The sequence below is a fragment of the Eleginops maclovinus genome, chromosome 5 (genome assembly GCF_036324505.1).
Source record: "Eleginops maclovinus isolate JMC-PN-2008 ecotype Puerto Natales chromosome 5, JC_Emac_rtc_rv5, whole genome shotgun sequence".
NCBI lineage: Eukaryota > Metazoa > Chordata > Actinopteri > Perciformes > Eleginopidae > Eleginops > Eleginops maclovinus.
Genome location: NC_086353.1, coordinates 14299494 through 14313383, shown reverse-complemented (window position 1 = coordinate 14313383; position 13890 = coordinate 14299494). Strand labels below are relative to the sequence as shown.

At 44.3% G+C, this 13890-nt stretch overlaps 1 protein-coding gene across 5 annotated transcripts in view; it reads left to right on the top strand.

Annotated features, from left to right (window-relative positions):
• dlc1 (DLC1 Rho GTPase activating protein) overlaps positions 1-13890 on the top strand; it is a 73850-nt gene that overhangs the window by 57794 nt on the left and 2166 nt on the right. For 3 of the 5 annotated variants that reach the window (XM_063883581.1, XM_063883583.1, XM_063883584.1), the window contains 10 exons: positions 216-312; positions 1531-1594; positions 3840-5488; positions 6252-6431; positions 8182-8341; positions 9233-9440; positions 9958-10174; positions 11292-11406; positions 12451-12666; positions 13664-13881. In XM_063883581.1, coding sequence (XP_063739651.1) covers positions 216-312; positions 1531-1594; positions 3840-5488; positions 6252-6431; positions 8182-8341; positions 9233-9440; positions 9958-10174; positions 11292-11406; positions 12451-12666; positions 13664-13881 — 3124 coding nt within the window. The remainder of the gene's footprint in view (positions 1-215; positions 313-1530; positions 1595-3839; positions 5489-6251; positions 6432-8181; positions 8342-9232; positions 9441-9957; positions 10175-11291; positions 11407-12450; positions 12667-13663; positions 13882-13890) is intronic. The other 2 variants (XM_063883582.1, XM_063883585.1) reach the window with 1 other exon arrangement.

The following is a 13890-nucleotide window of genomic DNA, read 5'->3' as shown; positions in this document are numbered from 1 at the left end:
CCGGGTCTGAAAGCTGCAGCTGTGTTTGTTTGGTCGGCTAAGACGCTACTTCCTCTTTCAGCTTTTTATCAAGGCTGTATGGGGGGAGAAGGTGGGACGGAATGCCCTGGTGGGTCTTAGTGTGGGTGGGTGTTTTTGAGGCTAGGGGTTGTATCTTTAGATTTATCTGAACACATTGATCCAATCAGCGGCAGGAAGATGCCCACACTAACCAGACCCTCTCTGTTTAGATGCCCAGTTCCCCATCGACATCTCCTCAGTTACCAGAGACCATGACTTCCTCGATCGGGACGCTATTGAGGCTCTCTGCAGGTGAGATTACAAGTCAACCTTTCATAAGTCTATTCTCTTCTTCTTCTTCTTCTTCTTCTTCTTCTTCTTCTTCTTCTTCTTCTTCTTCTTCTTCTTCTTCTTCTTCTTCTTCTTCTTCTTCTTCTTCTTCTTCTTCTTCTTCTTCTTCTTCTTCTTCTTCTTCTTCTTCTTCCATCTCTTGTTTTCTCCCAAATGAAACCATGAGGGCATGACTTCAAAAGGAGGCATGCTTTGGAAAGTTGCCGATGAGATAAAATAATGACACGATAAGCACATTGATGACATGCACTGTTCCGCTTCCCTTTGCGTTAAGTTATCTTTGTCCATATTTCCTTCTCTGGTTGTTCTCTTCAGTCTCTGATAGTGTGTACCTCAATCGTTTTGTATCGTACTGGTACGCACATATCTCACTCCTAGCTTTGACTGCAGCATGCGATGGTCACGCAATGCTTTCTACATTCTTCCTTTCATCTTGTAGGAGACTTGTTAAACTGCCTGTTTGTTTTAAGTTTCAGACACGTTAGTAAGTGTGTGTGAAAAATACCTGAATGGCAGTGAGTATCATTGAACAGGACTAGCTTGCCTCCTACTTGGTGCCCCAGCAATATGAATTAGCATAATTGGAGAAAGTTGATAGCCATTTAATGGAGTCGACTTCATCAAATTCTGACTTTCAGTAATAAACCACAGCAGGTGTCCCCCCCACACATCTGGAAGCCATCATCTCAATGTCTCCTCTGTTGGCAGCCTTTCAGCCCCCTCCCCACAACCCAGACTATCCCCCAGTTCCCATCCCTTCATCTCTTTATTGTTACATGATCTGCCCTAAGAGCTCTCTAGAGGGTGGACCCAACCACCACCCTCTCCCCTTCTCCAGGTGGCCGGGGGGATAAGCTTTCTGTCCCCTCCCAAAGTTTTCGTCACTACTCCAGCAGATTTCATTCTCCTGGCGCTCTCCTTTTCTGTCTCCCTCTCTTTCTCTTCCTGCTCATGTGGAGATTATCCTTCAGCAGCTCATTAGACAGCCTGGGTGCACCCAAGCTCCCCTTCTTTCTTTTTTTTCCTCTCTTCTGGTGTTCCTCCTGTTTCATCCTTTCTTCCTTCATGCATCCTTTTGGTGATGAGAGGTTTGTGTTTTAGGAAAGATGTGATGGTTAGCATATTTTAAAGTCCATATTATATGTTTCTAAAATTGCATGTGTGTTTTTGTGTTTGCAGGAGACTGAACACCCTCAACAAGTGTGCTTTAATGAGGCTGGAGATATCACCGCAGAGAAAAAGAGTGAGTGCACATGCACACACATTAACTCCACACCTTTCTGAAAAGCCCCTACGCAAGTCTCCTCAACCACAATTGCATTCCCGCACCTCAAACATCAGTTCACTGTGGGCCACAGGGCAAAACCTTGGTCTTTTTCTCATCTGGTTTAATGAGAAGGCACCTGTTGGGTTTATTTCTATATCGAGTGTGCTGTGAGGACCCTAGGGGGAAGGAGGATCACTTTAATGTCTAAATGAAGGGGTTGCATTCACCAGAACCTCCCCCTACTTAAGGCATGCTCCCCTTCTTTCTCAAATACTTCCTCATACTTCTGGCTCTCCTTAAAGGAATTAGTCTGCTGCTTTGTCGCAATCTGGCAGAAAGAACAACCCAACATCTCCTGTATGTGATCAAACTCAATAAGTGTATTTGAGTGCAAACTCCCTCAAACACCACATTCTTAGATTTCACGTTCAAGGGAACCGGACTCTTGGAAGAAATTACAATACTTCTGTGTATATCCCAGTCTTAGCACCTGCATCTTTGAAGTAAACCACTCTAGTCACACTGTCACTTTGAGACTAGATTTGCTTGTTTTTCTACAAACTAACCTTAATTCACAAACGGCCTTAAGTAGTACATAGTAACATCCTTGTTCTGTGTGTGGTGGTATTCATTAGGATGACCCTTTCCGTGTCACCTTTCATTTCAGGAGACAACAAGAGTAGAGGAGTCAAAGAGGTTATTTGCCATCTTTGCAGGATGACAACCCCCTCCTTAGACAGCTTAGGAATGCATTGATCTCCTCATGTCTTAACATTCCCTCTCTCTTAAATCACCATCCCTTCTTCTTTGGTTTGTTCTTTATATCCGTCCAATTGTAATAATAAATAGTTTTCATTCTGCAGACTTCTTGTGAGGTTCAAAGCTCCCACCGTTTCAGTGAATGCTTTGGTGGTTTGATGGTTTTAGGATAAGATGTTGATAAATGCTTGACGGTCTGTTGGCCAATCACCACTCTCTGTTCAGTTATCTCACATTCCAACAAACATAACTACAGAAAAAAAAGCCATATTGAAATCTGAAACTGTCACAAAAGTCGCTGTTGTCCACTATAAATGTAAGTCGCATGGATAGAACGCAAACCTCATGACATTTTATTTGAAATTACATCATTTTTCCGCTGCAAACATATAATTAATGATGCCAGTACATGAAACCCATGGAACACTGGCACTCAGCTAGTGGAACATGAGTTTTGTGAATTTGATAGTTTTCTTTTTAATGGGTTTTCTTTCTAAACTGCTAATTTCTTGGCATATGTATAAAGTGGGTTCTAATTATTGCTTTGAACCCTCTTAAGTCATTGCTTTTCTAATCGAAGATTAAAGATAGGGCTTCAGAAAGGTTAAGATAAGTGAGTGGTTACATGTTGGTGTGTGGTTTCGGTCCACCACTTGGATTGGGATCTGTGAAGATGGCTTTTTTGGAATCTCCCAGCTTAGTGTGTTTGAAAGGAGATATATGTCACTGTCATAGATAAGGAAGAAGGAACGACAGTAGAAGTGTATCATTGACGATGTGTCACACTTGATGTGTGTGTCTGTGTACATATACACAGACAGACGGGATAAACACTGTAGGGGGGAGCGACCCCAGTCTAGCCGGCTGCACTGTGAACTATGGGGGTCATAATGGAATTTATTGAACTCCCTCCAGGGCCTGAGATGGATTAATCAAATGGGGGGAGGTGTGTGCACTTTGTGAAATTGCATGGCACCCAGTAATGGTCACTTTTTTGTCTTTGTATGTATTGTTCAAGCAGGCAGGAAGAGGCTGAATCATGTTTACTGGCTGGTCATATACTTGACCACAGCACCTCAGTTTTGGATGATGCTATATACAACTATTGTATAATTTGCCTCAGTTGCAGAAGAATTATGTATCAAATGATCTTGTAAAGGTTCTTAGGTTGTGAGCTATTTGACAGCGATAAGTATTTTTTATATAGTTTATAGAAACATAGATACATTTGGAAAGCGCACTTGAATGCACACAGGGCAAAGTGTAAGTCCAACAATTATAAAATAAATTCCATAACTCTAGAAAGTTTCCTGGACCAAGGTGAGGAATGTTGGAAAATAAATGGAAAACGTAGCAGTGCATAATGTCCTCTAACTGTTCCTCTCCCTCCCTCTCCTTTTTTCCATCTCTTCCTCCTATTTCTTTCTCCTTGTCGCTTATTCCCTCATTCTCCCTTCTCCAGAGCGAGGACTCCGATGAGGACGAGCCCTGTGCCATCAGTGGCCGCTGGACCTTCCAGAGGGACAGCAAGCGCTGGTCCCGTATGGAGGAGCTGGAGGTTTTTTCCTCACTACCAGCAGATGCTGTCCCACCCCCATTCCCGAAGGAGGTATCCCAGAAAGGCAAGCTCACCCTGCGCGAAGCCAACAGTTCAGAGAGTGTGCTGACCGACCTCAGTGAGCAGCCTGAAGTGGGCTCCATCCACAGCAGCGGGAGTGTAGGAAGAGGAGAAGAGAAGAGCCATGGTGCCGCCTTGAAAAATGAAGCCTCCGGTGGCACTCGTGCCAGCTCTGTAGCAAGCATGTGCTCATCCTCGGGCACAGGGGGGTCAGGATGCGCTAACGAGGACTCTCTGTCTGATGGGATGCCTCCATCGCCCCTGGAGACACTCGGACAGTTCACCTTTGATGTGAAAACAGGCATGGGAGGACGAGGAGGAAGTCTGGACAGAGGAGGTGGCAGCGGCAAGGGCACACGTTCAAGAGCGAAGAGCTTCCTCAAGAGGATGGAGAGTCTGCGGCTGCGCAGCGGCACCTCCTCCAAGAGAAAGAAGAAGGGGAGCACCAGCGTGGGGAAGATAGAAATAAGTGGGCCTGTCATCAAAGAGGGTCTGGATGATGACAAGCTGCGGAGGCTGAACTGTGTAGACATCTCCAGTATGAACCTCAACCTCAATCACCACCGCAATCCCACTCAGACTATGACGCTTAACCGGAATCGCTCAGTATCCTACTCCACACAGACCAGCAATGGCAGCACTGGAAGCACTGGGAGCAGTCACTCGGAAGCTAGCAGTGGAAGTGCAGTGAGCACACCGAGCCCGGTGACTCGTGCTCGCAGCCACAGTACAGCGGCGGGCTCTAGTAAGAGAGGCGGGATGTATTTGGAGGGTTTTGATCCTTTTAGCCTTCCCCAACAAGCTTCCGATCGCCAAACAACACCCCCACCCAAATCTGCACCACCCATCCCCTGCCAAGCTAGTAGTGGTATGACAGTTGATGAGCAAAACCACAGGAACAACTGCAGTGTTCAAGACAATAGCAGACAAACGGAAGAAGAGGAAGAGGAGGGAGAGGGGGGCATGATATTCTTCTACTTACCAGAAGGTCACAAGCCTGGGACCTTCCCCAAAGCCCTGCAGGATGGGAGTTCACGCAATAACAATGGGAATGATAACGGGAACTCTGTGATCCTCAGGGGGCGGCAGAGTAGACGCCAGCGGCATTGCTCAGAGGGCTCCGTCGACAGCCGGCTCAGCTTTTACGACAACGTCCCCTACACTGAGCGGGAGGAGGAGGAAGAGGGGGATGAGCGCAAACTGGAGCAAGTGCTGCAACATGTCAGCGGCCTCCAGCGCTTTGTTAACGCCTGGTCAGAGGCTGTGGTTGGAGAAGAGGAGGAAGAGGAGGAGGATGAAGAGGAAGAAGGAGACTCGGATTCGGCACTGGACTCGGCTTCCCCATGCCCGTCCTCTCCTCTGCAGACCCGGTTGGAGGAGAACGAAAACGGAAGTGACCAAGACAGCACAGGAAACCCGCTGGGAGAGGGGGAGGAGGGGCTGAGAGAGAGGAGAGATTCTGGTGTCGGGGCGTCTCTAACCAGAACCAGCAGGTCAGTAAAGTACATTCAAATTGTCTTCTTACTAATGCAGGATAACCATGAGTTTCTAAAATCTCACCTACCACCCATGGTATCTAGCCATGGTTTTAAGATATTGGTTTCTTAAGTTTTCCACTCAATGTAATGGGGTTTATAGGGATTACTTATTCTGTAGTCGTTCCAATGAAAAACTACTCTTATATAATCTTTTCATACTACGTTTTACTGTTAAGGTGAACTTCAGTCAGGTACATTTCAAACAAACAAGCTCATGCTCTAAGGATTTTTGTGTAAAACTCCTGCCATAAATCACCTTAATGCATGAAATGCTCAAGGACAACAGAACAATAGAATGATAAACACTGTGGCAACAACAAACTTTTCCTTAGACAGTGACAGCAAAAGATAAACAGGGGGACACGCTGAGACTCCTCTCCTGACGTAATGGTGCTGAATATCCTGGAATGCTGCTTGTTCTCCATGGGGACGGATGTTGTTCCTTCAGGAATCCGAAGGCAGAATTACATTCTGGGGGGTGTACAACTTTTTAGTCTTTAAGACAGTCTCCTGATTGATGTGTACATAAATCCCTATAATCCCTTAACTGATCACTTGGCACGAGAAACTACCAACTGTGTGTGGCTTTGTGTTGTATTCAGAGTTTATGTGTACACAAAAGGATGACGCATATCCCAAGAGTTTGACTGCTCGTTTTTAATCACATCTCACAGCTCAATTTGTGCTCTCTCCCTCTGTTTCCCTGAACGTTCTCCAGACCACAGAAACTGCGCTGGCCGAGCTTCCAGAACTCTCATCGGCCCAGCTTGGCGTCGGCCCAGCTCCAAATAAGCTGCCAGTCTGTGCTACAGATGAATCTGCTCCAGAAGCTCTCTCTGCTGCAGCTCACTGCTCTGCTGGAGAGACACACCCCTACAAACAAACATGGCTTCAGCTGGTGAGTGGACTGTAGGAAAATTACATCTCTTGTGTAAGGAACAGTGTTAAGGACATTTAAGGACATTACATGGTGATTGTTCAACATACAATATAAAACTTAGGTTGGCTTCTTTTTCATGCATAAGGCCTCCTGCGTCTGGCTATTTAATCCTTGTAAATGATGCCATTAAATATTCTTTTGGCAAACCATCCATCCAACTGCTATCCCACCCGTATCCCAATCCCCTCCATCTGCAGGTTGTTGTGTAGTGTGGCGACGGCTGTCCACAGAGGTTGGGTTTCACATTCTTTTCCCAGGCCCGTAATTGCTGGGAAGGGGCCGTACATTGTCTTTTTCTCAACGGGGCAATCATAGCAGTTCACACGTATGGTGTTACCAGAGCTGGAGGCTGGAAAGATCTGTCCACAACCATTATCCCTCCACCTTCTGTATCGCTTCTAGGCTTGTATCTGTATCGGCCTTTCCTTACTTTATTAATCTGCTCGTGATTCTCCAATGGCACATAATATCTTCGTTGTTGCCGTTGTCCGCTTTACATGTTTACAGTTCTCTCCCACTTTACTTCTGCCTTCGGTTTTTGTTTGCTTGTCTGCGTCTTTCACTTTTGTGGGAAGTTAGATGCTGAGTAAAAGTCTTTTAGAAAGATCACGTGATAATGAAGCCCTAAAGGAAAAGCAGTCAAAAATAAAATAAATGTAAACAAGATGTAACTTTTGATATTTTTCCCAGTTAATAGATAAAAACTCTGAAGTATTCCATTAACATATATCACACGTACACAGTAATCCAGAAATGATTTATGGAAAATGTCATACAACTTAATAAAGTGAAACATTGCATCGTACTCTTGTTTTTCCACTTTCTTTATGTCTTCTACCCGAGGCCTTCTCTAAGACAGGAATGGAAGGCGTTATGATGGTCTTATGACAGGCTGAGGCTCTCTGAAAGACAGAGGCCGCTTGTTAGCCGCCGAAGCCCCACACATATTCAGAATTCCGGGCACAGATCATAATATGCTTCCTTTCGATTTTTTCCCAAACTGTAATTCCAAGAAGCGTTTTAAGTCTTGTGAAAAGATTCTACAAAGACACGCCTGTCCTGAGTCACACATAGCGTCTCCCTGCTAAACACACTCACACCCATGCAGATAGATACACAGCCATAAATCTGTGGGCGCATTCTTGTGAAACGATCGGAGCTGATGTTTCAACTCTGGGGCTTGTGGTTATAGACTTGGTGTTCACTTGCTCCCAAGCACACAAAGTAACAAACAGTGAGACAGACACATTGGGCGGATATATAAAACAGTGGGATCCTCCCCTTTTGACACCCGTCCGTACATCCTAACCCCCCCTATCCTCCCTTCGCCCTGTTTATCCTCCGCTCTCATAAACCTGGAGACAGGCTTCTACAGCTGCTTGGTTTCCTCCTTGCACACATAAAACACATTTGGGTAGCTGGTCTATTTCTGTCCTGAAGTGATGTAGTCTTGCAGGGTTTTACAAAAAATAAACAAAGACCACTTGTCCAAAAAGATGTCCAATCCATCTCTGATACTTAATATATCAGGTGTTGTTCTCATGGTGATTACATGGTACATCGTTCTTGTAGAACGTAAGAATGGAGGCATGTCATGACATTTGTTTAAAGAAATCCTTCTACACCAGATACTTATTTAGCATTTTAATTCACCTCATTATGTAGCAGATATTGATGAATTTTCTTCTCTTGTGTGTGCATGTTGCAGGGCTGTGCCAAAGTTTATGAAGCGGATCAAGGTGCGCGACTACAAAGACAGGAATGTGTTCGGTGTGCCACTACAAGTCATGGTCCAGCGGACAGGCCAGCCGCTCCCTCAGGGGATTCAGCAGGCCATGCGCTATTTACGCAACCAGTGCCTCGACCAGGTAACATTACGTACACAAATATATAGACATATGTATACATAAACGTCTGCATATACTGTAAATACAATGTACATAGAACGTCAAAGCTGCTTCCACAGATTATTTCAGGATATATGCAATCATTAAAATATTCATCCATGTTTTTTTCAGTGGATGTTATGTATCAGAAAAAGCATGTTACCTACTTAGTCAGTTATTGTTTTAAGCATGGAGGTCTGGAGAGTGTCAACGTGTGCAGCTGTTAGATCACCTGTGTCTGTCTGTTTCATCCAGGGACATTATGACCGATTTATCTTATTGTGTGTGTATCCTTGTATATCCATAGAGGAAAGAAAGGAGTTAGTAGAACATTGCTAATATCAGAGGACGAAACAGAAAACAGAGTGATGCTGTTCTATTCAAAGCAGGACAAGGCGCCTCTGTTTGAAAGTGGTGAAAGCTAATGGAAAATATTCAGGCTGGCATCAGCCAGCAGCCTATTTCTCTTTTCCTTCCAACATTGCCATTTCAAACAGCCTTAAAAGGCTACTGATGAGGTCCTACACAGCATTCAGTGCAAGGATGCCTTCTGCGTGTCATGGAAGCTTCTTATAAATACTGTCAACAGAATCTGCAGTGATGTAACCATATTGACTGTAAGCTCCAGATTTGAGGATAAGCCAAAATATAAATTTCAATTATAACAGTCTGTACCTTTAAAATAATTTAAAGGTCATTTCAAATGAGCTTTGGGCTCTTGAATCCTTTTTGATATGCCTTCATGATAGTATCAAACATTACTCATGATAATTACTGAGACTAATGAGGTAACTGCACTTCAAAGGTGACATAGTGTGTTCTTGTGTATGTATGCATAATGTGACCAATCTCCCCATGTCACTTTCTGTCCAGCTGGGTCTTTTCAGGAAATCAGGTGTTAAATCTCGTATCCAAGCTCTTCGGCAAATGAATGAGTCGAGCGGCGCAGAGGGGGGAGGCGTCAACTACGAGGGCCAATCGGCTTATGACGTTGCCGACATGCTTAAGCAGTACTTCAGAGATTTACCAGAACCTCTGCTCACCAGCAAACTGTCTGAGACCTTCCTCCAGATTTATCAGTGTAAGGACACACACACACACACGTACATTCAATTTGTAAACAAAATCTTGTTGAGACAATACATGCCATTTCCTCCCAAACACAGCCACCTATCTCTAAGAGGATTGCATACTGGAATGCACTAGATGCTATTGTCTTAGAGCTGTAGATGCTTGACTGCCATGAAGCAAGAAAATTGTGATACCTTAAAAGAAAACAAACAACACAAGCGCAGGAAATGCCTGTGGAGTGACGTTATATATGTGATTGGTTCATCCTTCTTTGGCTCGCTGTTAACATTCCTGTACATTCTGTTCCTTTACACTAGGAACTGTTTATATAATGTGAAACAATACCATTCCTCTACATGAAGAATAACATATAGTGTACACACATGTAGGCATAGGAAACACACATAGATATTAATCTAATAGCTAATTTGTTGACTCTTAATAGTCATTATGTAGCATGTCAAAGGTTATTCTTCTGTATATAATATAAAAAAACGAGCCCTGACCGAATCCCTCTTCCTCTCCAGATATGCCTAAAGAGCTCCGTCTGCAGGCAGCACGAGCCGCCGTGCTGCTGCTGCCCGATGAGAACCGCGAGGTGCTGCGAACGCTACTCTGTCTGCTGAGCGACGTGACGGCCAGCGTGTCGGAGAACCAGATGACCCCCACCAACCTGGCTGTGTGTCTTGCCCCGTCCCTCTTCCACCTCAACACCCTGCGCCGCAAGGAGAGCTCCTCACCAAGGTGTGTGTCTGTGCCTCTCTACTGTAATCTGCTCATTTTAATTATGTGGTCTGCATATACACTGCCTGGCCAAAAAAAAGGTCACTAGCCTGTGGGGCCAGTGCTATGATCTGGGGTTGCTGCAGTTGGTCTGGTCTAGTTTCAGCAACGTTATGAGCCCAAAGAATGAGGTCAGCTGACTACCTGAATATACTGAATGACCAGGTTATTCCATCAATGGAGTTTTTTTCCCTGATGGCACGGCCATGTTCCAAGATGACAATGCCAGGATCCATCTGGCTCAAATTGTGAAAGAGTGGTTCAGGGACCATGAGACATCATTTTCACACATGGATTGGCCACCACAGAGTCTAGACCTGAACCCGATTGGGAATCTTTAGGATGTGCTGGAGAATAGTTTGCGCAGTGGTCCAAATCTCCCATCATCAAAACAAGATCTTGGCCTAAAATTAATGCAAGACAGAAATAAATGTTGTGACATTGCAGAAGCTTTTGGAAACGATGCCACAGCGAATACGTGCCGTAATCAGAGCTAAAGGCGGTCCAACGAATATTAGAGTGTGTGAGGTGTTGGCCAGGCAGTGTATATAGCGCTTTTTCAGTCTCTACGAGCCCTCAAAGCTCTTTTACACATACAAGTCAGCATTCACACCCCATTGGCCATCTTGCCCAAGAATACATCGACATGTTGACAGGGGCTAACCACCGACCTTCCGATTGGTAGACGACCACGCTACCTCACAGCCACAGTCATTGCATTTATTTTTGATTTCCACCACTGATATAGATATTGTATTAGCTATGAAATATGCTGTACATTCTCAAAACAGGAAAGGGTCAATCTACAGAAACAAAAGAGCCGGATACTGTAGATGGAGGCTAGAGAAGAAAGGGGGGAGAGAGCAAAGCTGTAAAGGGGAGGAAGAGAGAGGGACAGAGGAAATAGAATGATTACATAAACATCTTGCCTTATTATTACATCTTATTAAGGAATATATTCCATGTTGGATTCCCTCAAACCCCAGCGCTTCCTCTGCCCTCTCCAATGAACGCTGTCAGGATGATGAATGCTGTTACTAATCACGTTGTCCTTTTTCCCCCCCTGCCTTGGTCAAAGGGTGATGAACAGGAAGCAGACACTGGGAAAGCCTGACCAAAGAGACCTGAATGAGAACCTGGCTGCCACTCACGGCCTGGCACACATGATCCAGGAGTGCAACAAACTCTTTCGGGTCAGTAGTGAACAACGCTGGAGCTGAATGTACACTTTTAAAGCTAAAGTTGCATGAAAAGGAAATGAAATGGACAATGAAGAGTGGTTTACTGACTGAATATAAGTACATTTCTCACTTTACTGTGTCATTGCCAAACACCTATAAACATACATAATATCCAACATGACTTCAGTCACTGAGAATTCATGATGTAATTTCTTCATCTCTCTTTCCATTTATACCAAACATTGGTGGAATAAATCATTAGAAGCTGCAAACCCATAAATCACCCTGTCCAGTACGGCTCCATGCGTCAACACGGAAAGCACTTGAATGGAAAAACAGGAAATAATCAGCAAACTACACTATTACTAATCCAATTTCAGTCTCAATCAGCCTAAAATGTTGCTCTGCCCAGTCTTCTCTGACATGCTACAGTAAAGGCTAAGAGGCTGCATACTGCGGGTTATTAGTTAAGTTTAATTCGATTGCTCTCTTGTTTCCTGTCATGTTCACATCACACAGCAAGGCAATTCAATTACCTCCTAAATTATTTCCTTTTAATTAGATTGTATTTGCTTGCAAAGGTTCATAAAAGGATATGAAAAATAAACCTAAGTAATAACTGACGGTAATTTTCCTCCGTTTTAAGCCAGTTTTATCCAATCAAAATCATTTCACTCAGACTATAATATCGTTATTGTTTAATTAAATTTGAACGATGGCGCATGCAAACAGAGGGAGAGAAATAATGAGAAGGAGCTAGGCAAACAAGGAGATGAAAATACGATCTGGTGTGTGTCTGTTTTTAATTGAATCAGGTTACAATAAATAAGAAGGAATTCATTTGATCGGAGTAGAAATGCCTGACAACATTTTTAATTACAGACTAAGTCAAAAAACTTCCCTCCAGACATGCTTCAAAACAAATATTCAAAGCAGATTTGCTGCTTTTTATACAAATCAAATATGTAAATCACGCATTTTTATGGCCCGTGACTCCCAGCAACACAACAGAAAGGTAAAGGCTCACTCTAATGCTCTCCTTCTCCAATCCCACAGATCCCGGAGGAGATGAATCGCTGCAGGAACTCCTATGTGGAGCAGGCGCTGCTGCCACAACGTTTGGAGGAGCTTGCGGGTGAAGAGGCCGGCCACGGAGGCTACAGAGCCTTCCTGCGGGACAGCCTTGACACCCTACTCAAAGACGCCAAGGACAAGTTCAAAGGTTACGACAGCTGCTCCACCCCCGAGCAAGCCGAGCTGGCCTGTAGGAAGGTAACAATCATCATTTACTCACTATGGTCATTTAAAAGAGAAAAACTCTCTGTGGCAGAGTGATTCATTAAAGAAGAATTAATGAGAGAGAAAACAACAGATTTGATTGTGTAAACACGGCACCATTCATAAATCACACACTGTCTTTTTAGCTATCTGTGTTTCCTGTCGTCTCCTTTCCTCTTCGCGTCTGCCTTTCCCTCTCTTCTGCCTCTCTTAATATCGAGTGGAAAACCAGCAGTTATGGTTTCCTGTATAGAAACACATCCGTGTGAAACTGGCCTGGCCCTGGCTTCTCTTTCCCATCACAGTACTGGACTCTATCCCAGGATGACATCAGCTTGACACACACACACACAAACATATACAAGCTCACCATTATCCCAGGCCTACATTTCCTGTGTCTAGTGTGCGAGGGCTCTGTATGAGGTTATCTTCTGCTCCAGTTTGAGTCACAAGGCGCAGAGTGTTCTTTATCATCTTATGGCAGAACGAAGCAGCTGACTTGGCTGAAGGGCATTAGGAGGTTTTTGAAACACAGCCTCACTGTTGTGCATAAAGTGATGGCTGAAATACCTCTTCTAATTTCTGTAAATATGACTGATGACATTAGATATCCTTAAGGAAGCTACTGAACACTTGCATAAGGTGTTTAAAGTTCATCTAAAAAATATGTGATCTCCAGGATATTACTTCCTACTATGACAGATTTCAAGATTAAGGTTTGTTTTAGGACTGTGACCTCACAATATTCACATATGAGATTATTTCACAAAAATAATACCACTTTAATATCACCCAGGCCTTCCTTCAGGTGTGCCTGCGAGGTCTTCAGGACCAGGGACATTTGTTGCATTTCCTTCCTGATCACTCTCTCTCATGACTTACTGCCTGCCCTATGATTTAGGCTACCAAATGATGGCGTAAAATGTGGCTAAACATTAATCATTCAAAAAGAAATGCATGTTAAATTGGTTCTTTCCATGTTTTTCCCCAGGTGCATGATGGCTATCCTCTGCGGCTGTGGAAGGTGACCGTTGAGGTGCCTGCGGGTCCTGAGGAGGTTCTGGCGCGAGTGCTGCGGGAGCAGGGTTACTGGGACGAGGACCTGCTGGAGAGTCGGGTGGTGGAGTCTTTAGATGAGAGGACAGATGTATACCAGTATGTCAGGAACACCATGGCTCCACATCCCACCAGAGACCACCTGGTGCTCAGGTACACATT